Source organism: Artibeus jamaicensis, unplaced genomic scaffold, assembly GCF_021234435.1.
Source record: "Artibeus jamaicensis isolate MK-2021 breed Jamaican fruit bat unplaced genomic scaffold, CSHL_Jam_final contig_327, whole genome shotgun sequence".
NCBI lineage: Eukaryota > Metazoa > Chordata > Mammalia > Chiroptera > Phyllostomidae > Artibeus > Artibeus jamaicensis.
In genome coordinates this window covers 59,943-85,513 of record NW_026521772.1, presented here as the reverse complement: position 1 = coordinate 85,513, position 25,571 = coordinate 59,943, and the positions used below count along the sequence as shown (strand labels likewise).

Sequence of the window (25,571 nt, the reverse complement as noted above, 5' to 3'; positions counted from 1 at the left end):
TGTGGCAAGACCTAGCCATGTGAAGCATCTTATGTCAAAGGAAGTGGCTTTTTTATTGCAGCAAAAATTCTCGCACGATGTTATTCAGTACTTGGGGAAATGTAACCAAATTCTTAATTTTTATTCCACCCCCCACTTCCAGGGCTCACAATGAACCTCAAATAATCAACACGATAAATCTGAAATCTAAATGTAAATATTAAGACATGTGTGCAAGTCAACTCTGCCACCCAAGGAGGTGGGAAGCTTAAGATTCATTCGTTTGCTTTCTATGTGCTAAGCATGACTTGGGCAGGCAGACTTTTCTTTGAGCTTTCGTTCTAGTGGGGGAGACATACTTTAAAAAATATGTTAGACTTCTCTGGCTGACAGTGGCCACAGGGGACCTGAAAATAGCTCAGTATTCACTTGACCCAGAAAACCCCACCAAACCATGCAAATCAAGAGGTTCAAATCTCCGTGTTTACTTTAAAAACACTTGTGAAACTGCTCAGGCCACCAAAGGTATGCATGTTCGAAAGGCCACCAGGGAGCTGAAGGATGTCACCTCACAGAGCAATGTGTACCCTTCCGTCGTTACCATGGTGGAGTCAGTGGGTGTGTCCAGGCCAAACAGGGGGGCTGGACACAGGGTCAGTGGCCCCCAAAGAACACTGAGTTTCTGCTGCGTGTGCTTAAAAGTGCAGAGAGAAATGCTGGACTTAAGGGTTTAGATGCAGAGTCTCTGGTCAAGGAGCCGTCCCGGTGAGCAAAGCTCCTGAGATTCAGCTCGAAACTTACGGAGCTCCCGGCGGCTTCCCCCACACGTGAGCTCTCCCCGCCACACTGGGAGGACCCCACCGAGAAAGGGCGGATGGCTCCTAAACCGGGGGAGGAGGCCGCGTGGGAGAAAAAGATATCACAGAAGAAACTGAAGGAAGGAAAACTGACAGTCTGGGAGTAACTTCAGCATCAAATAAATACTAATAGCAGTGAATGCATATATTGGACAGCAGTAAATACTATCCAGAGAAATAAAATATGGTGTGCTAGAGGGGACCGGGGTGCTGTTTTGGATCACATGGTCCACTGTGGGAAAGCCTCCAGGATGATATAGGTGAACTACTCAGCACGTAGTAAGTGCTCTGGACGTGGTAGTTGTTATTTGGATGATGACAATGGTTTATGCAATAACGCTTGCTTCGCCAACTGTAAGCTAGGGACTCTGCCAGGCCTGGTGATGCAATGGAGAGGTGTGGTCCCCAGGCTTTCTGGGAAGGCAGCTCAAACATGGTTATGATGCAGATGCAGAGTAAATGCGGTTGGGAGAGGGTGCCAAATGGTGGGAGTTCCAGGGCGGGGAAAAGTGCTCCGGAAGGAGTCAAAGAAGGCACATGGTGATCTGAGAAGTGACTCACATACTGCTGATTTCGGTTTTCATCATCGTGGTGTTTTCACGCCTGTGGGTGCATGCTAATCATATTTAATCGGTTCTCCTCTGAAACAAGGACTTGCAATAAGGTTATTGCTAAAATTTCTAGCCACTTGAGAAAAATGGTAAAGCTGCTATAATTGCATCTCTAACCTGATTTGACACCAAGCTTTGGTTCTAGAAGCACGATGTCTTAGCTCCTTTTGTGGGTGAGAAAGAAAAAAAAAGGAGAGTAATTTGACCTCTGGGGACCATTAGTTGTGCTGTGGAGCTAGACTAGAAAACATGGGTACATCACAAATACAGAGAATGAATACAGAAATGGATTATTGATCTCTATAAAGGGCACAACTATAGAAGTGACTAGTATAAATTAAGCAAGTACAATAAAATAAGAATCTGTTAGATATCACAATACCAGGGACTGCAGCCTGGCTTTCCTCCTGCACCTTGCAAACTTGTCCACTTTAATTCTTTGCAGCATTTTTAAAATCTTTTGAATTAGCTACCACCCTTTACAAACACGATTTTTTTCCCCCACAAAAAATACCTGGATGTCTGTCTCCTAAAACATCAGAAGATCTAGCCATGCTGAACTGATGTTCCGCTTGCCAAACATTGGCTAGAGAGTAGCCACCTTAGAATTGCATGTTCCCTGTTTGTTCAGAAAGTTCTCAAACCCTTGCTGACAGTGTCTATTGTCATTTTAGCTCCACTCCTGCACTGCAATTTTTATTAGACTAGAAGTAGGAGGAAAACGAATCCTATCTCAGTACATCCCTATCTCTGTCAAAACTGTGCAAATGGAAGGTGGACTGAGGGCTGCGTGTTCCAAGGAGGAAGAAGATAAAGCATATTTCTTTGTAAAAGTAAAGGATGTTCCCACGTACTTGATATGCAAACAGAGTTGGAAGGAACCATCTGTGCTGCCTGGCCCCTGCCAGTTGGGTTTCACCTTTGAACCCCATTCTAAAGGGGAAAAAAAAAAATCACACTCCTTTCCCAAGGGCTCGAGAGAAGTGCCATGGGAAAGGAGGGGTGGAGGAGGGCCCAGGGAGGCATGCCAGGGGCAGAGAGACCAGAATGTGGAAAAGGGAAAGCAAGGCTAAGGGAAATGTTTACTTTACAGGGCAGGTGGAAGCTCTGGGATCAGGAAAAAAAAATTGTTTTCAGGCAGCTGTCAGGGTTGGGGAGAAGCAAGGGGTGTGTGGACCTTCAGAGGGCCACCACTGCGGGCTGGTCAAGTCTCTTCTCTCCTTGCCGCTTTGGACAGGTTGAAGGAGAAGAGGGAACGATTGGCAGGGGCCATTTGGGGGAAGGGCAGTGCCTTGTGATGTCTGTCTGTCTGTCTGTCTGTCTGTCTCACTAGGTTGGGAGCCCCTGCATGTGACCTGTTGGACAGAGCGGGTGTGGGGACAGACTGCATGGAGTATCAGAGAGGCACCTGGCCACCTTCCTGCAGCCGGAGAGCAGCTTCTTGTCTGCCTACAGCTGGGAATCAAGGAGCAAGCCATGTGCCCCTCATCAGAACTGTAGCCGGGCAGAAATTCTTATGCATGTGGGCGGAGAGAGATGAAACTTGTAACCCATCTTAAAAAGGTAGGGTTGGTTTTTGAAAACCAGTTCATAGAAGCTTTCTTGTTACATTTGAAGGTCTTTTCAGGATAAAAAGAAAAGAAAGGTCTGGAATACATACTGATAGAGGCGGTCTCTGCTGCCTGGGTGGGGTTGACCATCTGGCCCCCCAGCTCACCCCATCTCCTCTCGCTCAGGTTCCGGGTGGTCACTCCCCTGTCCCCGTGGCCAGGGCTGGACATCTGCCATCTGGAGGGAACTTACAGTGGGACATGTTTGAAAGTACTTCATATTAGACTTATGAACTTGAAATATATAAAAAGTTAAATTGATAAAAGTGATGATGATCATTTTAAGATCCCCTGGTTGGTGATGTGTGTGTGTGTGTTTCTTGGATGTGCAGGAGTTCAAGTGCTGTCCTAGTTTTCTTCTTAGCCCGAGCCACGTCGGGGGCCCGAAGGGGTCGGCAAGCCTAGATGTGCTATGTTTGTAAATATAACTTATGCATATTTAAAAAAATCAAACTATGAGTAAAAAAAAAAGTCTTATTTTTTTTGTGCCAACATTATTCAGTTTATAAATAAAATAACACTTCAAATTTAGTCTTTTTAAGGAGGAGTTTACGCTTTTAAAACTAGTTTTCACTCAAAGCGTCTTTAAACTAGGCTGCCAAATCCACAACGTTAATAAACCCACTTCTAGGTAGAAGCCAGGAAACTCTCAGGGTATCTGTCAGTGTGAAGGAGCCTCTCCCACGAACACTCAACTGCCACCCTGTCTCTGCAGGGGAAAGTTCTGGAAGGAAGAAAGGACAGTGGCCACCCCAAGGCGGAAAGGATGATTTATGTTTTGTGGTGTATTCTTTTGTGCTGTTTGAATTTTTAAAGCCGTATGTCCGATATCTTTTTCAATAAGGAATAAAAACCACTTAAAACACTGGCCTGCAGAGAAGCTGGGATCTGAGGCTGGGAGAAAACCCCCACTAGAAAGGGGGAGATAAGAAGAAAGGGGGACCCCAGGAGAATAAAAAGAGGTGGGTGGGGGTCGTGGTTTCCTGTGAAGAGTGCCGGAGTTTTATGGAGTGCAGAAACAGAACTTTGAGCCAGCTTAATGTTTCATCTTTTCACAAGTATTCCAGGGACCCCACCCAACTTGCAAAGTAACATTCCCATCCAACTTGCTCAGAGCTCTGCCCCCCAGGGGGGAAATGTAATCTGAGCTGGCCGACACCCGCTGGCCTGGGGTGCCTGCTGGACCTCTGTGGACCTCGTTATCCTGGTGCAACTGAAAGTCAGAACAAAAAAGTCACAGGGGATGTCCTCCCCCATCTCTGTCTGGGCTCACTGACCTTGCGGTTCTTGACACAAGGTTGGTGCTCAGTAAATGTTATTCCTCTTCTTCCCCCCAGACTCAGTGGCTGAATTTCGTGGAGGGAAATGTCCACGCCTGCCTGGGGAAGTGTTGCAGGCAGGAGGCGTGTATGGTTCAGAGTGGGCTTGACCCCCCCGGGGGGAGGCGGTGGATCCAGAGAAGGCTTCTCCAGGGTGGGCTGACCAGACCAAGCGTAGCCAGCACCACCTTTTCCTCCATAGCAAGAAAAGTGGAATATTGTAGGTTAAATCATAAGCTAATTAATAACTACCAGTATTCGACCAAGGCTTTACAGCTTACACATGACACTCCCATGGATTTTTCTCACTTAGTTCTCATGACAATCCTAGGCAGTCATTCATTTTGTAAGAAAAAAACAGCTCATGAAGTGGCTGACCCAAGGTCAAACCATTGGTAATGAGGGGGAGGCGAGGGGAGCAGGTGGCAGTTCCTCATCGCATGGGGGCCAGGATGGTTTTGTCACGGCCCCTACGAAACAACACTGAGAGGAAGCTGGACCACCGCCTTGGAGGGCAGTTGGGTGAGGAACAGGGACGCAGAGGGTATGTACTCAGCTAGACTCCGTCCCGAGTGGTCAGACCCTGCTGACGGGCAGCCGTGGCCAAGGGACTGCTGCACCATTAGCGAAGGACGCTGGGAACACCCCGATGGCCATCGGCAGTGGGTTGGCTGGACAAACTCCGGCTCGTTTCATGAACACCACAGAGCACTGCGTTGAACCTGACCTCCGGTGGAAGAACCTAAAGTGCCCAGTTCAGGTGAAAAAGCCGAATCTAAAACCCGTGAGTCATCCTCCTGGTTGTTAGAAAGGTAATAAAAGAGACACAATCATGTGTGTGAAGAGTTCTTTCTGCAAGGTCACTACCAACACCCCAAAGCTATGGCACGTGGGGGCCCAGGGGACCTTCGTTTCCATCGACCTTTTGACTATTTATTTCCGTACCTTTTTATGCCATTTTAATTAATACCGTGTGCATGTATTGCCCTTTAAATTGCTAAAACAAGGTAAATAACTGAAAGTAACTAGGAGCTTCAGACGGCCTCGTAATTCCTGGGAAAGGTTAGCTGCGTAATTCAGGCACCCTCCTTCCTTGTTAGGGGGTGAAGTCCCTGGTGATGCATAGATTCTCCAGGACTTTGTTGATCGGGAGGCTGACACCTATTATGGTCAGCAGTATGCAGTCCTGTTGCAGAAAACACCTCGGTGAATTTAAGCAGAACACAGATTTGGGAGAGCCAGGGAGGAGACTCCCAGGATTGCAGAACCTGGAGCAGCTTCCTGGGAGCCAGGGGGCGCTCACGTACCAGGCACGCGGCACTATTTTGTTACGTCACAAACGTGCACCTGGCGCACGTGCTGGTCTAGGTGCAGCGCAGGCCCCGGGTTCGGGAGGAAAGCCGTCCAGGCTGGCCTCCCACGTGGCGGCACTTCCGTCCCCGTACACGGGCCCTGGTTTTGGGCAGTGGAGACGTCCGGCACGTGGGCCTCCCAACAAAGCTGTGAGGTGGGTGCCCTTGGCGCCGTGTGTCCAGGGCACCCCCCGACCCTGCCGACGCCAGTGGTGGCCGGGACTCCCCGCAGCTGCTTGTCCCGTCCTCAGCTGGCACCGCCACCAGGGGCATCTGTATTGTCCCCCCAGCCACAGGGATCAGGGCTACGCCTGCGTCAATCCCTGCAAGTTCAGGGTGGGAGCGTCCGTGTGGCCACTCACGTGCCAGCGCCGGTCTCAGAGATTTAGAGAACAGGCGCCCGGCCCGCAGGCGTGAGCGCGTCTGGAAATCTGCGACCACGTCCGAGGCCCGTGTGCTGCCGGCCAGGAAGGGTTTCGACAAGATGCGGCTCCGAGGCATCAGGGTAAAGCAAGCGCGCAGTAGAGCCTCAGGTGGCAGGCGTCGCTCCCTGCTGCCTCCGGTAAAGCCGGGGACCAGTATTATTTGCACCTTTTTTATGTGGAAGTTCAAGAATTTTTTATTTAAGAAGCTATTTTCGTAGCTGAAACACTTTGTAGAAAGAGAAAACAAGGCTCCCCTGGCAGTTCAGCGGTCCCTGCGTCCTGGCACTGCGCCTTCGAAAGCAGCCGGCGCTCGCGCCCAGGGTATCAGGAAACGTAAGCAGAGTCGGACCGCGCGAGGCCCATTGCCCTCCGCACCCCGGGAGCCAGCGCTACACGTAGTCAGGTCGCGCGGACCCTCCCCTGACGGGTCAGGTTTTGCGCCTCCGTCAGGGAGACGCACGTTGCTGTTTCTCCGGAGGAGTATCGGCGGGTCCTGCTGGGACTTAACTGCTGCTTCCTGGAGGATTTACACTCATGCATAAAATATGTCTGCGTGTTCATTGGCCCACAGCTGATCGACCCTTTTGTCTTCCAGGCCCGCTGAGCGCGGACCAGGACTCTGCGCGCCGCCCCCCGGGCACCAGCAGCGGCTCCGTGGCGGCGGCCACCCTCGTCCCCTTCTTCGCTCTGATCCTGTCGGGTTCGCCTTCTACCTCTACAAACACAGGTACGAGCGCGCTGGTGCTCGCTTGGGTCGGAGGGCTGCGCGCCCTTCCTCTCACACGCACGTGAACGTGGCACAGCTGCGCGGTGTGTGGCCAGGCCTGCAGGCCTCACACGTGGGGCTGTGGTTGTCTGTTGCCCGCGGGCCTTCCCCGTGAGCCCCTCCGAAAACCAGCCGCGGGAGGAACCCGAAGCGGGGTTGCAGGTAGCCAGCTCTGTCTCCGGCTCCAGCGAGGGAGCTGGATTTCCGTTCCGGGCGCCCGGGTCAGCTACTGGGGCGTTTCCAGGGCTCCGCGAAATGCGACTTAAAAAGTGTCCATTCACTTCTCCCCTTAACAGATACAAAGAAAGTCCTTACTAGGTGCGCAGCAGTGCCACACGCTCCTCAGGTGAGAAAGTGGTCCAAGTATCGGCCCACTGGCATGGGTCTCCCAACAGGAAGATGGCAAAAGTTCAAAAAAAAAAACAACAACCAAACTTTAAATGGAATTGATTCTTTCCTTGCCATTGGCATGGAGGCCAAAAAAAAAAAAAAAAGCAAAACTAAATTTTGAAGAAATAACAGATTCACTTACATTTCCTCTCTGTGGAAAAATGCGTCACCTGGAGGCATTTAGCCCACACCAAGGTTCTTAAATTCCTTGGACTCTAACTAGCATTCCTACAGGTAATGAAAATAATTACGATCCTATACATAAGGTTTAGGTATGTTAAATGTGCCTTCTGTTTATATATGTGCTGCAGATATTTCTACGTATCCTGGCAAGCAAAAACCAAAAATACAGAAAATACTAGTGTATGGAGGTTTGGGGGCTATTTTGAATGACTAAGGGAAAAGGTTTCACTGTGTGTCTTCAGGCTTTTCTTGAAACAAAATAGGAAGGATGTCACTTCACAACCATGTTCTGGTAGCTGCTTGCAAGCGAGCCCTCGATTTTCTGTGGTTGGTGCACTCTCGCTATAAAGATGGGGGCCGGGGGGTCTGAGATGGTCTCCCCACAATCGAAGACTGACGCTTCTGTGTCAGGTAGTGTTTTAGAGAGAAGAAACCCTACGCACATGAGTCTGACGAGCCTTATTCTCACATTTCGGTTTGGAACTAGATGAAAATTTAATAAATGTAGAACTAGGTCCCACCACCGTCTGCAGAAAAATCCATCACTTCTTCCAATCCCTCATTGGAAGAAAAATCCATCATTGGCTTCTCATTACGTCAGTCACAAATGTCTCTTCCTTCACAAGATTCTCTAAGAAATGTAATACCCTCAGAGACACAGGCCTGCAGGGGGGATTTATAATCCTGCAAGTGTGTTTCTGCTTCGGTGGCGTCCACATTAACCCCAAGGACTTGATGTAGCTCAGGAAATTCTTTTTCTCTCCTTTTGGCTTTTTGCCTGTGGATGGGGGGCTTCCCTCCAGGGTCTCCTGGATGGGCGGCAGCCCCACCTGTCGAGTGTGGGGGGGCACCTCCCCGTCACACAGACATTTACATGAGTCACAAAGTGTTTTCAGCCTGTCCTTTATCCTTTATTTTCTTCTCTTATCCTTTAAAAGGACACATACGCTCACGGAACTGTATCTACTCACACGTCAATTAAACATTCCATTGTTTAATGGGCAGGGCAAGTCACGGATTTTACTGTGTTTGGGGGGGGTCCCTGTGTCCCGAGGCATGAACAGCTGTGATTGTCACGATTTGTGAACAGCTGACCCAGGAGGAGTGGTCACATGCAGAGCAGCGACGTCAAACCTGGCGGATTTCTTAGTGGCTTGCCTTAAAGTCAGTGGGAGTTTTGTTCCACCTTCAAACCAAAATCTGGCCTTTATTTTTATGATAAAAAATGTTAAGTTTTTTCTGCAACGGTTGTTAAAGATTTTATTTATTTTATTTTTTATACTTATTTATTTTTAGAGATGGGGAAGGGAGAGAGAAAGAGAGGGAGAGAAACATTGATGTGTGGTTGCCTCTTGTGTGCCCCCTACTGGGGACCTGGCCCCAAAGCCAGGCACTGTGCCCTGACTGGGAATGGAACTGGCGACCCTTGGGTTTACAGACCTGCACTCAATACTACTGAGCCACACCAGCCCAGGCAGATTTTATTTATTTTTTCAGAGAGAGGGGAAGGGGAGGGAGAAAACTTCGATTGCTTGCCTCTCCCACACCCATGACCCAGCCTCCAACCCAGGCAGGTGCCCTGCCTGGGAACTGAACCAGTAGCCTTTCCGTTCACAGGCTGGATCCACTGAGCCACCCCAGCCGGGGCACTTGCTGTAAACTTTCTCAACACTGGAAAATGACCCCAAAAAGTCCCCTCTAAAGGAGCAATTCAAACACCAGCCTTGAAGAAGGCCCAGAAGCAGCTCTGGCTCCTCTGGCCCTCGCAGCCGGGAGCGGCTGCCTTCCTTACGCCCGAGTCTGGGCGCTGAAAACAAGCGCTTCACGTGTGCCAGGCGGGGGCCCAGCAAGCGAACGTCCTGCGGTTAAACGGAGTGAAGCCCTAATTCTTCAGAGAGTCAGCTTATTGCGAAATGTAAAGCAACCAATAAAAATAAGCCCATGGTTGCTTCAAAGTAACAACATGTTAGGAGGCGGGGTCTCTGGGCATCAGCAAATGTGTCCGGCTGCTGTGGGTCAAGGACCCACTAGGCAGCACCCACGGTTCCAGAAAGGCACAGCGTCCAGATGGCCTCTCCGCAGGTTTGCCCGTTTTCACCTCATGGATGACGCAGCAGAAGTTCAGAGAAGTTAGTTCATCTGCCCAAGAATGCACAGCCAGGCAGTGCTTGTATTAGAGGTCAGTTTGCTCTTTTCTCAACATTCTTTTTTTTTTTTTACCAAAAAAAGCATATATTTTTTACGTGATGAAATTCATCAATGTTTTTCTTCTTCTGCAGTTAAAATTTTTCTGTCAACATTTCTGTGTTTCATGTGGTTAGCAGTTAGCGCAGTTAAGAATCGTAGGGGGAAAAAAACCCTCCGTACCCGCAGGTGAGACAGTTCGGGAATTGCGCCTGCGTTGCGCCTGCGCGGTCAGCAGTGAAGCTGGGATGGGGAGCACGGCTAGTGTCCCTGGCCTTTGTCCCGCAAGCTGACCTGCTCGCCACTGAGCCTCCCCCTCACGTGACTGTCGGTCCACCTGCACGACGGGTTGGGGCCTGAGTCCAGGAGTCTGTCTCCTGCCTCGGCCCCTCAAACCCTGGAGTTTTGCTCCCCTCCCCGCCCCGTCTCCCGGCCCCTGGCAAGGGCGTTGCCTGCTCTGCGTCTCCGAGGGTGAGAGCGATTCCGCACGTCGAGTGGCCAAGGAAGAGCAGAGACGGAGTTGGACACCTGGCTCCTGAGAAGGGAGCGCGGACGCCCCCTATTCCCTGCAGGGGGTCTGCAGATTCCAGTGTTTCTGCACACACTCCAGGTGCCCGTGCAGCGCGGACGGTTTTCTCTTGAGAGGCCCCAGGCCTCCAACTGCTTCGCCGGAGACACCAGGTGCCGGGACTCTAGGTGAGTGCGCTGCAGGCCTGGGGAGGGACTCGGGCCTCCCTTTCTCGGCTCCACGGGCACCTGCCCACGGAGAGGCGAGGGTCTGAAGCATTAACAAAGGTTGTTTTCCCAAGACTGCAAAGGGTAACCGTTTTTGAAAATGTCGAAGAAATGGAAACAATCCATTTTATCTTTTGTTACTCAGTGGCAAAGGTGTGCGCAGAACAGGCGCCCCCTGGTGCCCATTCGGGGGAATTTCACTGGGCCCCTCTCGGGATCAGTTGGGAGAGCAGGTCTCAGTGTTCTCCCCAGGGACCCACGGAAGGGAAGCCGCGGAGGAGCTAGGTCGTCACGGTGGCAATGTTTCCCAATCCATGTGTATCGAACCAGCCAGTTGTCTCCTCAAGCCCACGCAAGGTTACAGGCCAGTTGTATCTCCACGGAGCTAACTGTTCCCTCGAGCAACTCCCGGGAGAGCGCAGCCCGGGAGCAGGTGAAGGCGGTTGGTGGGGAGAAATGCAACACACCTGGTGCGGTGCGTGGGCGGCGCCGAGTTGCAGGATTGGGAGAAGACCTGGGAAGTGCAGCGTGAACCCGGACCTCAGGGTTACGTCTGGGGAAGAAGCATGGCCCAGACCTCAGGGAAAGGCTCCCCACGGGGCCTGACTGGGCATAAGGGGGGGGGGGGGAAGGGCTGGTGCCAGCGCCTGGTTCTGCCACGGGGGCCTGAGAGGACGAGGAGGGACGCGAGAGGAAGGGGCTTGCGCTACGCCTCGCACGATTCTCCATCCTGGAAATGCGGGTGAGTTGCCGATTCACACAGAGGGATCCGCGCCCCCCAGACTGGATAGACAGCCCGCGCAGGGGCCTGCTGTCCGGTCGCGGTACCGACCTCAAACCTGACTGGGTCATCCCCACAGGAACATTGGGAACGCTGGTTTCGGGCCGGGTCTCTCTGTTGGGGTTCTCAGAAACCAGCAGAAGAATACCAGGGAGGGACGCTTCATAAATAGTCTCTCACCCTTAGGTGAGGAAGGGCCTGGGTCCGTTTAAAGACCTTATTATTTCTCCCCCGATCGATCGGCACGACTTTCTCCTCCATTGTTCCTGGAAGTTCAAGTGCATCGGAAAAGCCTCGCTAAACTTGGATCATTTTTTCTGCTTGATAAGCTATATGCTGAAAGATTAAAGAGAGTATCAGGAACAAAAAATAGGATTCAAAAAGATATTCAAATGTAGCTCTTAGAAGCAGAAATTGGACCAGTCGGTGATATAAAAAAATAATCCGGATTAAGGTTTTTTTTTCTCTACCAGGTGTTGGTGTTTCTTATCCTAGAAAAACGCCCAGACTGGCCCCAACTAACCCTGCGCAGCTTCAGGACCAGCTTCGGCGCATCGAACGCACTCACCTTCCAGGTATTCGCAGAGCACCTGCTGGCGGTCAAAGGTCAGAGTAGAGCCAGAGCGCTCAAAACAAACAGAGTGGGGTGCAGCCTCCCAAGAAAGCCATAGACCAGGCAGAGAGGCAGGTGCGTAAAGAAAGACACAGCTGCAGCTGAGAACAACAGAAATGCCTTTCTGTGTCCGTGCACAGGGTCTTCGGGGGGACTGTCCCAGGGACTGCCAGCTATGGCAGGGGCACTTCTTGCATTGTGGCCCTCACGCTGTTGATTCCTCCGTAGATGAGTCACACTCACATCGATGAGTCACACTCACATGGATACGCAAATTCTACTCCCTCAGTGGCTCCCTCCAGCAACTTTTCGGCTTCTGAACCCTGAAAAATATAGACCCTGGGTATTTGGGGCATCCCTAGAGCTCACATGACACATGCTTCCGAGGTTGTCCATTTCATGTATTCTGGGATGTTTCTCAGCTTCTCTGGAAACTTGTTTTTTATTAATGGCTCATCTAAATAGAGAGAAATGCTCTCCCTGCACTTGCCTTTGCCCTCATGACTGCAGACTGGCTGCCTTTGCTCCAGCCATCACAGCCACGTCAAAGGCCGACAGGCCCAATGTGTGGAGTAGGAGAGGACTGACAATGGCCACACTTTTGTATCAAGAAAGCCCCAAATTTCATAGCAGCTCCCTGGCTCTATCATGAGCCTTATTGACTTCAATTTTTTAAAAGATTTTATTTGTTTATCTTTAGAGGGGAAGGGAAGGAGAGAGGGAGAGAAACATCAATGTATGGTTGCCTTCATGCGTCCCCTGCTGGGAACTGTCCTGCAACCCAGGCATGTGCCCTGACAGGGAATCAAACCACGATTGTCTGGTTTGCAGGCCCGTGCTCAGTCCACTGAGCTACACCAGCTAGGGCTAACTTCAATTTCTATCTCATCGGCTAGAATCTGGCCCCAAGCCCCTCCCTTCCCCACCAGAGATGCAAAGGAACCTAGGAAAACAGAGAAGGAACATTTTTTTTTATTAATTTTATTTAGTTATTTTTCAATTACAGTTTTTTGTCTATTTCTCCCATCCCAGCCTCCCCCCCCCTTGCTCCCCACCTCCCTCCCATTTCCACACCCCCCTTAGTTCTCGTCCCTGTGTCCTTCCTATTTGTTCCTCCAAATCCCTCCCCCTTTTTCCCCTTAACTTCCCTTCCCTCTCCCCTCTGGTCACTGTCCCCTTGTTCTCTATTTCAGTGTCTTTGGTTTTGGGGTTTTTTCTGCTTGCTTATTTGTTTTGTTGTTTAGGTTCCTGTTAAAGGTGAGATCATATGGTATTTGTCTTTCAGCACCTGGCCTATTTCACTCAGCATAATGCTTTCCAGTTCCGTCCATGTTGTTGCAAAAGGTAGTAGCTCCTTCTTTCTCTCTGCTGCATAGAATTCCATTGTGTATATGTACCATAATTTTTTGATCCATTCATTTACTGATGGGCACCCAGGTTGCTTCCAACACTTGGCTATTGTAGATTGTGCTGCTATGAACATTGTGGTGCATAGGTTCTTTGATACTGATGTTTTAGGATTCTTAGGGTATAATCTTAGCAGTGGAATTGCTGGGTCAAAAGGCAGATCGATTTTCATTTTTCTGAGAAAATTCCATACTGTTTTCCATAATGGTTGTACCAGTCTGCAATCCCACCAACAGTGAACTAAGGACCCCTTTTCCCCACACCCTCTCCAACATTTGTTGTTTGTTGCTTTGTTTATGATAGCCATCCTGACTGGTGTAAAGTGGTATCTCATTGTGGTTTTAATTTGCATCTCTCTGATAGCTAACGATATTGAGCATCTCTTCATGTGTCTCTGGATGTTCTGTATGTCCTCCTTGGAGAGGTGTCTGTTCAAGTCCTTTTCCCATTTTTTAAATTGGGTTGGGTGTCTTCTTAGAGTGGAGTCGTGTAAGTTCTTTATATATTTTGGAGATTAAACCTTTGTCTGAGGTATCATTGGCAAATATGTTTTCCCATACAGTTGGTTGTCTTGCTAATTTAATACTGTTTTCTTTAGCCATGCAGAAGTTTTTTATTTTGATGAGATCCCATTTGTTTATTCTTTCCTTTATATTCCTTGCTCTAGGGGACATATCAGTAAAAAAGTTGCTCCATGAAATATCTGAGATTTTCTTGCCGATGTTCTCTTCTAGGACTTTAATGGTGTCATGGCTTATATTTAAGTCTTTTATCCATCTTGAATTTATTTTGGTATATGGTGTAAGTTGGTGCTCAAGTTTCATTTTTTTGCACGTAGTTGTCCAGTTCTCCCAGCACCATTTGTTGAAGAGGCTATCTTTACTCCATTTTATGTTACTGCCCCCTTTGTCAAATATTAATTGACTATAGAGAGTTGGGTCAATTTCTGGGCTCTCTGTTCTGTTCCATTGGTCTATGTGCCTGTTTTTATGCCAGTACCATGCTGTTGTGATTACAGTGGCCTTGTAATACAGTTTGATATCAGGTATTGTGATCCCTCCTACTTTGTTCTTCTTTCTCAAAAGTGCAGCTGCTATTCGGGCTTGTTTATGGTTCCATATAAATTTTCGAAGTGTTTGTTCTATGTCTGTGAAATATGCCATTGGTGCTTTAATAGGTATTGCATTGAATCTATATTGCTTTGGGTAGTATGGACATTTTGATGATGTTAATTCTTCCAATCCATGAACACGGTATATGTTTCCATTTGTTTGTGTCTTCCTTGATTTCTTTCTTCAGGGCTGTGTAGTTTTCTGCATACAGGTTTTTTACCTCCTTAGTTAGGTTTATTCCCAGATATTTTATTTTTCTTTTTGCTGTATCGAATGGGATTTTTTCCTTGATTCCTGCTTCTGCTGATTCACTGTTGGTATACAAAAATGCCTTTGATTTCTGGATATTGACTTTGTAACCAGCTGTTTTGCCAAATTCATTAATTAGTTTGAGCAGTTTTTGGGTAGAGTCTATAGGATTTTCCATGTACACTATCATGTCATCTGCAAACAGTGACAGTTTTGCTTCCTCCTTTCCTATTTGGATGCCTTTTATTTCCTTTTCTTGCCTGATCGCTGTGGCTAAAACTTCCAATACTATATTGAATAGAAGTGGTGAAAGTGGACATCCTTGTCTTGTTCCTGATCTTAGTGGAAAGCTTTTAGTTTTTTCCCATTGAGTATGATATTGGCTGTAGGTCTCTCATATATGGCCTTTATTATTTTGAGAAATGCTCCCTGTATTCCCACTTTGCTGAGTGTTTTTATCATAAATGGGTGTTGTACCTTATCGAAAGCTTTTTCCGCATCTATTGATATGATCATGTGATTTTTGTCTTTGCTTTTGTTTATGTGATGTATTACATTTACTGTTTTGCGAATGTTGAACCATCCTTGCATCCCTGGGATGAATCCCACTTGGTCTTGGTGTATGATCTTTTTGATATATTGTTGGATGCGATTTGCCAATATTTTGTTGAGGATTTTAGCATCTATGTTCATCAGCGATATTGGCCTGAAGTTTTCTTTCTTTGTTGTGTCTCTATCTGGTTTTGGAATTAAGATGATGCTGGCTTCATAAAAAGAATTTGGGAGTTTTCCATCCTTCTGGATTTTTTGGAATAGTCTGTGGAGAATAGGGGTTAGCTCTTCCTTAAATGCTTTGTAGAATTCTCCTGTGAAACCATCTGGTCCAGGGCTTTTGTGTGATGGGAGTTTTTTGATTACTGCCTCAATTTCTTTTGCTGTTATTGGTGTATTTAGATTTTCTGCTTCTTTTTCACTGAGTTTTGGAAGATTGTATTTTTCTAGAAATGTGTCCATTTCCCCTAGGTTTTCAAATTTCTTGGCATACAGTTCTTCATAGTAATTTCTTACAATCCCTTCTATTTCTGTGGTATCAGTTGTAATCTCTTCTCTTTCATTTCTGATTGTGTTTATTTGTGTCTTCTCTCTTCTTTTCTTGATGAGCTTACTTAAAGGCTTGTCTATTTTGTTTATCTTCTCAAAGAACCAACTCCTGGATTCATTGATCCTTAGAATTGTGCTTTTAGTCTCTATGTCATTTAATTCTGCTCTAATCTTGGTTATTTCCTTCCTTCTGCTTGCTCTGGGCTGTCTTTGTTGTTGTTCCTCAAGTTCTTGCAGGCATAGGGTTAGGTTGTTTGTTTGAAATGTTTCTATCTTCTTTAGGTAGGCCTGTATTTCTTTTTTTTAATATTTTATTTATCTTTAGAGGGGAAGGGAAGGAGAGAGGGAGAGAAATATCAATGTATGGTTGCCTCCCATGTGTCCCCTGCTGGGAACTAGCCTGCAACCCAGGCATGTGCCCTGACTGGGAATTGAACCGTGGTTGCTTGGTTCCCAGGCCCGAGCTCAATCCACTGAGCTACACCAGCCAGGGCTAGGTAGGCCTGCATTTCTATAAATTTCCCTCTCAGGACTGCCTTCGCTGTGTCCCATAAGTTTTGGGTTGTTGTGAGATCATTTTCATTTGTTTCCAGAAACGTTTTGATTTCTTCCCTAATTTCATTCTTGACCCATTCTTTGTTTAATAGCATACCATTCAGTCTCCATGATTTTGGGTGCTTTGGGTTTTTTTCTTTGGGGTTGGTTTCCAGTTTCAGTCCCTTGTGGTCAGAGAAGATGCTTGGTATGATTTCAATTTTCTTGAATTTTTTGAGGCTCGTTTTGTGTCCTATCATGTGGTGTATCTTTGAAAATGTTCCATGTGCATTTGAAAAGAATGTGTATTTAGCTTCTTTGGGATGAAGGGCTCTATATATATCAGTTAAGTCCATTTCATCTAGGGTGGTGTTTAATGCCACAATATCTTTGTTGATAATTTGTTTGGAAGATCTGTCCATTTTTGATAGTAGGGTGTTAAAATCCCCTACTATAATTGTGTTGCTGTCAATATCTTTCTTGAAGTCCTCTAAGATTTTCTTGATATATTTGGGTGCCCCTATGTTTGGTGCATATATGTTTACAATGTTAATGTCTTCTTGATGGATTCTTCCCTTGAGTATAATGAAGTGACCTTCTGGGTCTCTCTTTATGGCCCTTTTTTTGAAGTCTATTTTGTCCGATATGAGAATTGCTACCCCAGCTTTTTTTTTCTTGTCCATTTGCTTGGAAAACTTGTTTCCAGCCTTTCACTTTTAGTCTGTGATGGTCTTTTGTCCTGAGGTGGGTCTCTTGTAGGCAGCATATGTGTGGGTCATGCTTTCTTATCCATTGAGCTATTCTGTGTCTTTTGATTGGAGCATTTAATCCATTTACGTTTAAGGTTATTATTGATAGGTACTTATTCATTGCCATTTTTGTACCTGTGTTCCTCTCTGTCTCCCTCTTATCCTTCCTTCCCTTAAAGCAGTCCTTTTAGTATTTCTTGTAGAGCGGGTTTGGTGGAGGCGTATTCTTTTAGGCTTCTTTTGTCTTGGAAGCTCTTTATTTGGCCATCTATCTTGATTGAGAGCCTTGCTGGGTAAAGTAGCCTTGGTTGTAGGCCTCTGGTTCTCATTACTTGAAATATTTCTTGCCATTCTCTTCTTGCTTGGAGTGTTTCCATTGAGAAGTCAGTAGCTAACCTTATTGGGGCTCCCTTGTATGTTATTTCTTTTTTCTCCCTTGCTGCCCTTAAGATTGTCTCTGTCTTGGAATTTTGCCATTTTGATGATGATGTGTCTTGAAGTGGGCCTCCTTGGGTTCCTCTTGATTGGGACTCTCTGTGATTCCTGGATTTGTGTGACTTTTTTTCTTATCAAATTAGGGAAATTTTCTCTCATTACTCATTCAAATACATTTTCTATCCCTGGTTCTCGTTCTCCTTCTGGTATTCCTATTATTTGGATATTACTATGTTTCATATTGTCCTGCATTTCTCTTAATCCCTCTTCATTCTTTCTGAGCCTCTTTTCATTTTCTTGCTCTTTCTGTGAGATGCTTTCCACCTTGTCCTCCAACTCACTAATCCTATCCTCCACTTCATCTATCCTACTTTTGAAACTTTCCACTGTGTTCTTCAATTCAGAAATTGTATTCTTCATTTCTTCTTGTCCCTTGCTGATAGCTTCCATTTCCTTTTTCATGTTGATGTAGTTTGCAGAGAGATCATTGTAGTTCCCCTGTAGTTTCTGGTAGTTCACTGTGAGCTCTTTGAACTTCGTAATAACCAGTGCTTTGAATTCACTATCTGATAGTTGATTAGCCTCTATTCCATCTAACATTCTTTCTGAAGTTTCTGCTTTTTCTTTCATTTGGGGATTGTTTCTTTGTCTTCCCATTGTTTGAGACTTTTCTTGTTAGCCTCTGCTTCTAAAATTGATCTGTTCTGAAAGCCTGGTTTTATGGTGTAAACTTCTGTGGTATGATCCTTGTGAAGTTCAGTGGTGCGGACTCCTTGAAGTTTCTTGATGTTCTCTGTCTCCATCTATTCTCACGCTGGTCCTCACGCTGATCCCTGCGTTGGTCGCCTACCACCGCTGAATGTCCGGGCTCTAGTAGCTGCCTCCTCAAGCTCCCAGGCATGTTACTACGACAGCGGCACAGGGGCCAAGAATGTCCCGGCTCCCGTAGCTGACTCCTCTGCTGCTGCCCTGGACCGTCACAGGGGTTTGGAGTGTCCCGGCTTCCGTACCTGACTCCCCGGCATCCAGTCCCGTCCCTATGGCAGCGGCACAAGGGCTGAGAATGTCCCGGTTCCCGTAGCTGGCTCCATGGCGCCCAGGCCCATCTCTATGGCAGTGTCACAGGGGCCTCCGGTGTCCCAGCTCCTGCAACTGACTCTTCTCTTGCTCAGGCTGGTAGCTATGGCATCGGCACAGGGGCCAAGAATGTCCCAGCTCAGGTTCCTGACTCCTTTGTCGCCGAGGACCTTCACAGGGGCTTGGAGTGTCCGGCTCCCATACCTGACTCCCCGGCTCCCAGGCCTGTTGCTCTGGCAGCAGCACAGGGGCCGCATGTGTCCCAGCTCCAGTAGCTGACTCTGCCGCCGTCTGGTGTTTCAGCGTCGGTCACAATCTCTGGTCTTTTAATTTCAAAAATGCTGGGTAACCAATGGTTTATTGTGCTGTTTCTCTATAGATCTGCCAGGATTTTCACCCTTGAGTATAGGAGCTAGTATCAGCTCCATCCTACTCCGTCACCATCTTCCCAGCATCCAGGAACATTTTTAATATCATTATAATTTCGCACCTGGAGAGGAGTGAGAAATTCCCATTTCAACTTGGGTTTTGATGATAACAGAAGGGAAATGAACTGCTTTAAAACATGTTTCTCTTTGAGGATCAATGAACAACCTCACACTTCCCCTCCAAATAGAGACCGACCCTCCACCTGTACCTGTGGGGTGGGATGCTCCTGCTCCCGCACTCAGGGGCTCTGCATCTTGGTGGGACTCCTGACAACTCCCACCCCTGCACGCCCCCAGTTGTTTCATTTGGGGCCTTAGAACACAGCGGCGCGTGGAAGTGGTAAGTCTGTGGATGCAGGCCCTCACCAATGCAGCTTTCCTTTCGGGTCGGGCAGTAGGGGCTTGGGTGTGCCCTAAGGTTGTATTGGGGAAAACGGTTCACGCTGAACTCACCTTTGTCTGCACCTGTTGTTCTGAGGATGTGTGTGTGTCTGTGTGTGTGTGTGTGTGTGAGACAGAGACCCGAGCAGACGTTCTGATGAGAAGGGTAGAAGCATCACAACAGTGTGTGTCCCTGCGGTCCTTCTTGTGATGTGGCACACGGCTTTTATTCCTGAGGGCAATGGGGCAGCTTGTGCAAAAGCCAACACGCCATTGCTGCTGTCATGGCGTCAGCCCTAGGACCCTGAGCACAGCTCCCTGTGTGTTCGTTATGAGTCGCCAGGAGAAAAACAGATTCTCTGTCTCTCATTTTTCTGTTTGACCCAGGTTCTTGTGGCAAATGTGCAAGAAGAGGGGAAAAAAAAGACCTGAGCTTTAGAACTTTGTATTGATTTTATTTTGATGTTTTTAAATAACAAAGTATTGAATGTTTAAAAATTTAATTCAGTGTGTACTTACGCGTGCATTATGTGCATTCCAACATTCAGCTGGAGCTGTCTCTAAAGTCACCAGTGCCTGGGCGAGAGGCACTCGTCTGCTGCTCATGGAATGTGCTGCCTCCCACGCCGGTCGTGGAAGAGTGGAGAAGGAGTTCTCACCCTGCACAGAGGCAGCGAAGCAGCTGCAGGTGGTCTGCGGAGGCGCTGCCGTGACCGATCCCGTGGATGCCGCCAGCCTGCTCCCAGGCTGCCGAGGGCCAGGGCCTTCTCCACATGCCCGAACTGGGCAGGCAGGTCAGTGTGCGCGTCGATCATCAGAATCCTGTAGGCAGAGTCTGGCCTTTCTTCACATTAGAGATGAAAACAAACCCCAGAGTATAACTCTGGAAGAAAACAACACACATGCCTGTGCACTAGGCAGAAGATAAATACACACAGACGTATGAATGTAATCCTAAAGAAGAACAGCAAATGGATATTTGTGAGGCATAATTTAAAATAAAATTGGAGAAATAAACACTATGCATCCATGAAACTGATAATCGTGAAGACCCAGTGCAAGTTGTTAGAGTTAGGAGGCACTGCAAAAATTAGCATCGATTTGCGCTCCCAACAAACTTGGAGACTCACTGCTCAACTGCCCCAGTCCGGCCGCAGCAGGTCAAGGGGTCCCACAGGTGAGGGTAGGCGTCGGTGCTGGGTAACAGACGACAACACGCCTCAAAGGACAGTGAAGCTCTGTTCCGTTTATTGCAAGTACAAGCAGGCTTTTATATTTTCATTTTAGGTAGTGATTAACATTTGCAGTATAACATGATCATTTGAGCAGAAAAAAATCAATACAAAGGTAATCAGTAAAAGTACGAAAGTTCCCATACATTTAGTTATAAAGATCAAAGATTATTTTAACTAGGAGAGCCATTAATCAGACAATTAGAAGTATCCTATTGTATGTTAAAGTTTCTCAGAATTTGTCATAGGGCAAAAGGATACGCTAGATTGAGTAGAGAAAATAGGAAATTTATTATAAGGCCCTTGTGATGTCTAACTTAGCTATCTACCCTTTTTTTTTTTTTTTGCCCAAAATGTTTTTCTGTGTACTATAAATTCTGACTCCCTAGTAACTGTTTAGTTTGTAATATCTAACTAGCTTTTGTTATTTCTTTGCCTGTCTAGTTGATCTATATTCTTATTCAAGGTAAAGGAGGGGCTATTCTTATGTTGCAGGGGGCTTTCAAGGGTACTTCTTTTAAGTTTCTCTAGGAGTTCTTTTATAGACATGTTTTGTACTTTGATTCCCTCTAAGAAAGCAGTGAGATCATCTCCTGATTTCCTAGAGTATTGTATCTTATCTTGGGTGTTTTTCCAATGATCTGTTATTGATTAAGCTTGAATTCTCAGATTGTTCTGGTTGTTTCTTTGTACCTATATTCCCTGACGTTTCTAGTATGATATCATTATTCTGTTCATTGAGCCGGGAAAGGTCTAGGCACACTATCTGAATCACTGCCAGGGTATTCCTAATGATTAAAGCAAAAAGGGTCATGATTCCCAAAGCAAGCACAATCACAATAGGTACTGCAGGGCCTTCCATGCCACGTCCACCAGGTTGGAAACTGCTTCCTTGAAGTCTTAACACCCCCTCTCAGGACCTTGTCACGGAGAGAGGGATCCAACAGTGGACGCGGCAGTGGACGTGGTATTTCCCTCTTTTTTATTTTTTAGCCGAAATTGATGAAATTCCAACGTAGTTTTTCGAAGGGAGGAGAGGATTACTCGGAAGACGACTGGAAAAACAAGGATTAAGATTAGAATAATTAAGCCAGTGATTCCAATATGTATTAAACTAGACCACTGCATGACAGGGTTGATGGATTCTTGAATAGACTTCCAGATTCTGTCTGCAGTTTCAGAACCTGGTGCAGTTAAATATGCCTGACTAATTCTGTAATTTTGGTATGTAGGCCTTTGAGATCAGGTCCTAACATAGTATCGTGCCAAATACCTTGCAAATGAGTTTTCACCTGAGGCCAAGTGGTGAAATTTTGATTATAAGGCAAAGGTGTGACACAAATCCATTTAAAATCTGCATGACAACTAGTAGTCATTTGAGTCTTTATATTTTGAATCTGGTCACCTAAATATATAACCGTATCTTCTAAGGCATTTACTCTAGTTTCTAATTTCTTATCAGTTTTTTCTTGCAGAATTAGTGCAAGGGAAATATTGTGAGAGAGCTGATTAACATGTTGTGCAGTATGTACTTCTTGTACTAAAGCGGTAGTTGATAATGCAATAGAGGTTATTATACTGATTAAAGCAGTCATTCCTAATATTAGAGCGGCTACAAATCTTTTTGGTCTTATTAACCCATCTATTTTTTCTAGTATATATAAACCTGTATCAGCATACCAATCTCCAGATAGTACTACAGGCATCAGGACATGCGAGGGTTGAAAAACTGTGAGAAATGTGGTTAGGTTTTTGGGAAGCCCAGGATCAATACAGTTGGTTAGAATACAATTAGAACAGTTAATATAAAAAGAGGAGCCCCGTTGCTTTGTATGAAGAGATCCGATTAAGATTGCATGAGGGGTATTAACACATGCTCTAATACTATAAATAGTTGAAACATTACTAGTAGGTCTATCAAAAATAACCATATTGGTGGCTGCAAACAATTTGTATAAGTCTGGATAAATGGAGGATCGAGAATGACTTGTGGAATTAGTTACATAAATAGGGGCGACCCATCCTGGGGAGTAATAGCGGCTCAAGGGTTCATGAGGATTAAAAGTTCTTGTGTTGTTAAGAAAAAACTTGTGAGTAGAATTCAGTAGGTAAGAGGTATAATTATAATAAGGAGAGGAGATTGAATAATCAAAAATAGTTAAGTTAGTTCCTGGAAACCCGCAAACTAGCCATCTTGGAAATCCTGAATTGAGATCAGTATTTTTCTAGTATATATCTGTTTCTGGATAATCAGTTAGACATGAATCTATAGCCTTAGGGAGGGAAGTATTATTTTTATAAGTATCATTATAATTATAATGACCAAGGGTGACTATATTAAGTCCCCAAAGAGAACGGCTATAGTCTGTTAAACTGGAGGGAGAGTCAGTAACAACAGTTGTACAGTTAATAGGTAGGCACCCGGAAGGAGGGGGGCCAGAGGTCGAGAAACACAGAGGGGCATCATCTGCACATCCTTCGAAGGTGAAATTCTTAGCAGCAGTAGTGTGGGCAGTTAAGGTATCGGGAATTCCTCCGAGAAGTTCAGTGTTGTTAGTGTATAGCTTAGGTTGGTTTTCCCCCCAGACTGCTGGGTGAGAGAGGGGAGGACTAGGGCTATATGCCCAATAGGTCTGATGAAGAGACTCTGCTGCTACTCCCTGGAGAGACAGGAGTGTTACTATAGCGAGCAGAGATGTTTCTGGGGTGGTAGGCTTTCCTGTAGTATTAGCTACAGTATCAGCTACCCATTGTCCCTCGTGGCACAACTTCTTAATCTGACCCCAGGTGGGTAGGTCGCTTTCTTGAGTGCGCCGAGATGGTCGAGGAGTGGATGGGTATTGTGGTGGAGGAGCAAGCTGCAGGCGAGACATCTGAGGGACCAGACTCTCAGGTTCTTCTTCTTCAAGGATAGGATTAAGTGTAGGAGGTTTTAAGGGTGGCATCTGTCGCTTCTTTATCCCTCCGGATGAGTCTTTCCGGGATCCATACGGGTACTTCTGCGTCCTGTGGAAAAACACAGGCGTATCCTCGCCCCCTTGTTAATAAAATATCAGGTCCTTTCCATTCTTCCGTAATGGAGTCTTTCCATTTTACCCATTCTTTAGGCACATTTTGAACTCCCCAATGTCTCATCATTGGGGTTAAACCTTGTTCATTAGCATTCAAACGATTAATGACGAATAAGGCATGATTTAAAATGTGATGAGGAGACAGATGAGATTGCTTATCTCCAGTCTTTAATTTTTCAGTTTGAATTTTAAGGGTTTGATGGGCTCTTTCAACAATCCCTTGCCCTTGGGGGTTATAAGGGATTCCTGTTTTATGACAAATTTGAAATTTGTTGCAAAAATCTTTAAATGATTTTGCAGTATATGTGGGAGCATTATCAGTTTTTATTTCTGCTGGTTGACCTATATAAGCAAAGGCTTGAATTACATGTTGAATGACATCTTTTACTGCTTCTCCTGTTCTAGCAGTGGCAAAGATCACATGAGAATAAGTATCTATTATTACATGAACGTAACCCAGTGTGCCAAATTCAGGGATGTGGGTAACATCCATTTGCCAAATAGAGTTAGGTTTTAGCCCCCTCGGATTAACCCCTTCAGATTGAGCCGGGATATGTGTCACACACGAAGAGCATTCTCTCACTATTTGCCTGGCCTGCTCTCTACTTAGATGAAATTGTAACCTTAGAGCAGTAGCATTCTGATGATGCAATGCATGGGAAGTCTGTGCTTCTTGGAGAGCAACAGCAACAATCTTTTTTTTTTTAGTTAGTTATTTTTCAAGTACAGTTTTTTGTCTATTTTTCCCATCCCAGCCTCCTCCGTCCCTTGCTCCCCACCTCCCTCCCATTTCCACCCCCCTTAGTTCTCGTCCCTGTGTTTTTCCTATTTGTTCCTCCAAATCCCTCCCCCATTTTCCCCTTAACTTCCCTTCCTTCTCCCCTCTGGTCACTATCCCCTTGTTCTCTATTTCAGTGTCTTTGTTTTGTTTTGTTTTGCTTTTCTGCTTGCTTGTTTGTTTTGTTGTTTAGCTTCCTGTTAAAGGTGAGATCATATGGTATTTGTCTTTCAACCCCTGGCTTATTTCACTCAGCATAATGCTTTCCAGTTCCCTCCATGTTGTTGCAAAGGGTAGTAACTCCTTCTTTCTCTCTGCAGCATAGAATTCCATTGTGTATATGTACCACAATTTTTGGATCCATTCATTTACTGATGGGCACCTAGGTTGCTTCAAACTCTTGGCTATTGTAAATTGTGCTGCTATGAACATTGTGGTGCATAGGTTCTTTGATATTGATGTTTTAGGATTCTTAGGATATAATCCCAGCAGTGGGATTGCTGGGTCAAAAGGAAGGTCGATTTTTATTTTTCTGAGAAAATTCCATACTGTTTTCCATAATGGTTGTACCAGTCTGCACTCCCACCAACAGTGAACTAAGGACCCCTTTTCCCCACACCCTCTCCAACATTTGTTGTTTGTTGCTTTGTTTATGATAGCCATCCTGACTGGTGTAAAGTGGTATCTCATTGTGGTTTTAATTTGCATCTCTCTGATAGCTAATGATATTGAGCATCTCTTCATGTGTCTCTGAATGTTCTGTATGTCCTCCTTGGAGAAGTGTTTGCTCAAGTCCTTTTCCCATTTTTTAATTGGGTTGGGTGTCTTCTTAGAGTGGAGTCGTGTAAGTTCTTTGTATATTTTAGAGATTAAACCTTTGTCCGAGGTATCATTGGCAAATATGTTTTCCCATACAGTTGGTTGTCTTGCTAATTTAATACTGTTTTCTTTAGCAATGCAGAAGCTTTTTATTTTGATGAGATCCCATTTGTTTATTCTTTCCTTTACATTCCTTACTCTAGGGGACATATCAGTAAAGAAGTTGCTGCGTGAAATATCTGAGATTTTCTTGCCAATGTTCTCCTCTAGGACTTTAATGGTGTTATGACTTACATTTAAGTCTTTTATCCACCTTGAATTTATTTTGGTGTATGGTGTAAGTCTATGCTCAAGTTTCATTTTTTTGCATGTAGCTGTCCAGTTCTCCCAACA

The 25,571-nt window shown here is 46.1% G+C and overlaps 1 protein-coding gene across 1 annotated transcript in view; it reads left to right on the top strand.

Annotated features, from left to right (window-relative positions):
* Positions 1–4,828: 4,828 nt before the first annotated feature.
* LOC128627157 (uncharacterized) overlaps positions 4,829–25,571 on the top strand; it is a 55,931-nt gene continuing 35,188 nt past the window's right edge. Inside the window, exons 1-5 of the mRNA XM_053663710.1 lie at positions 4,829–4,898; positions 6,749–6,880; positions 10,153–10,372; positions 11,688–11,767; positions 19,827–20,072. Coding sequence (XP_053519685.1) covers positions 4,829–4,898; positions 6,749–6,880; positions 10,153–10,372; positions 11,688–11,767; positions 19,827–20,072 — 748 coding nt within the window. The remainder of the gene's footprint in view (positions 4,899–6,748; positions 6,881–10,152; positions 10,373–11,687; positions 11,768–19,826; positions 20,073–25,571) is intronic.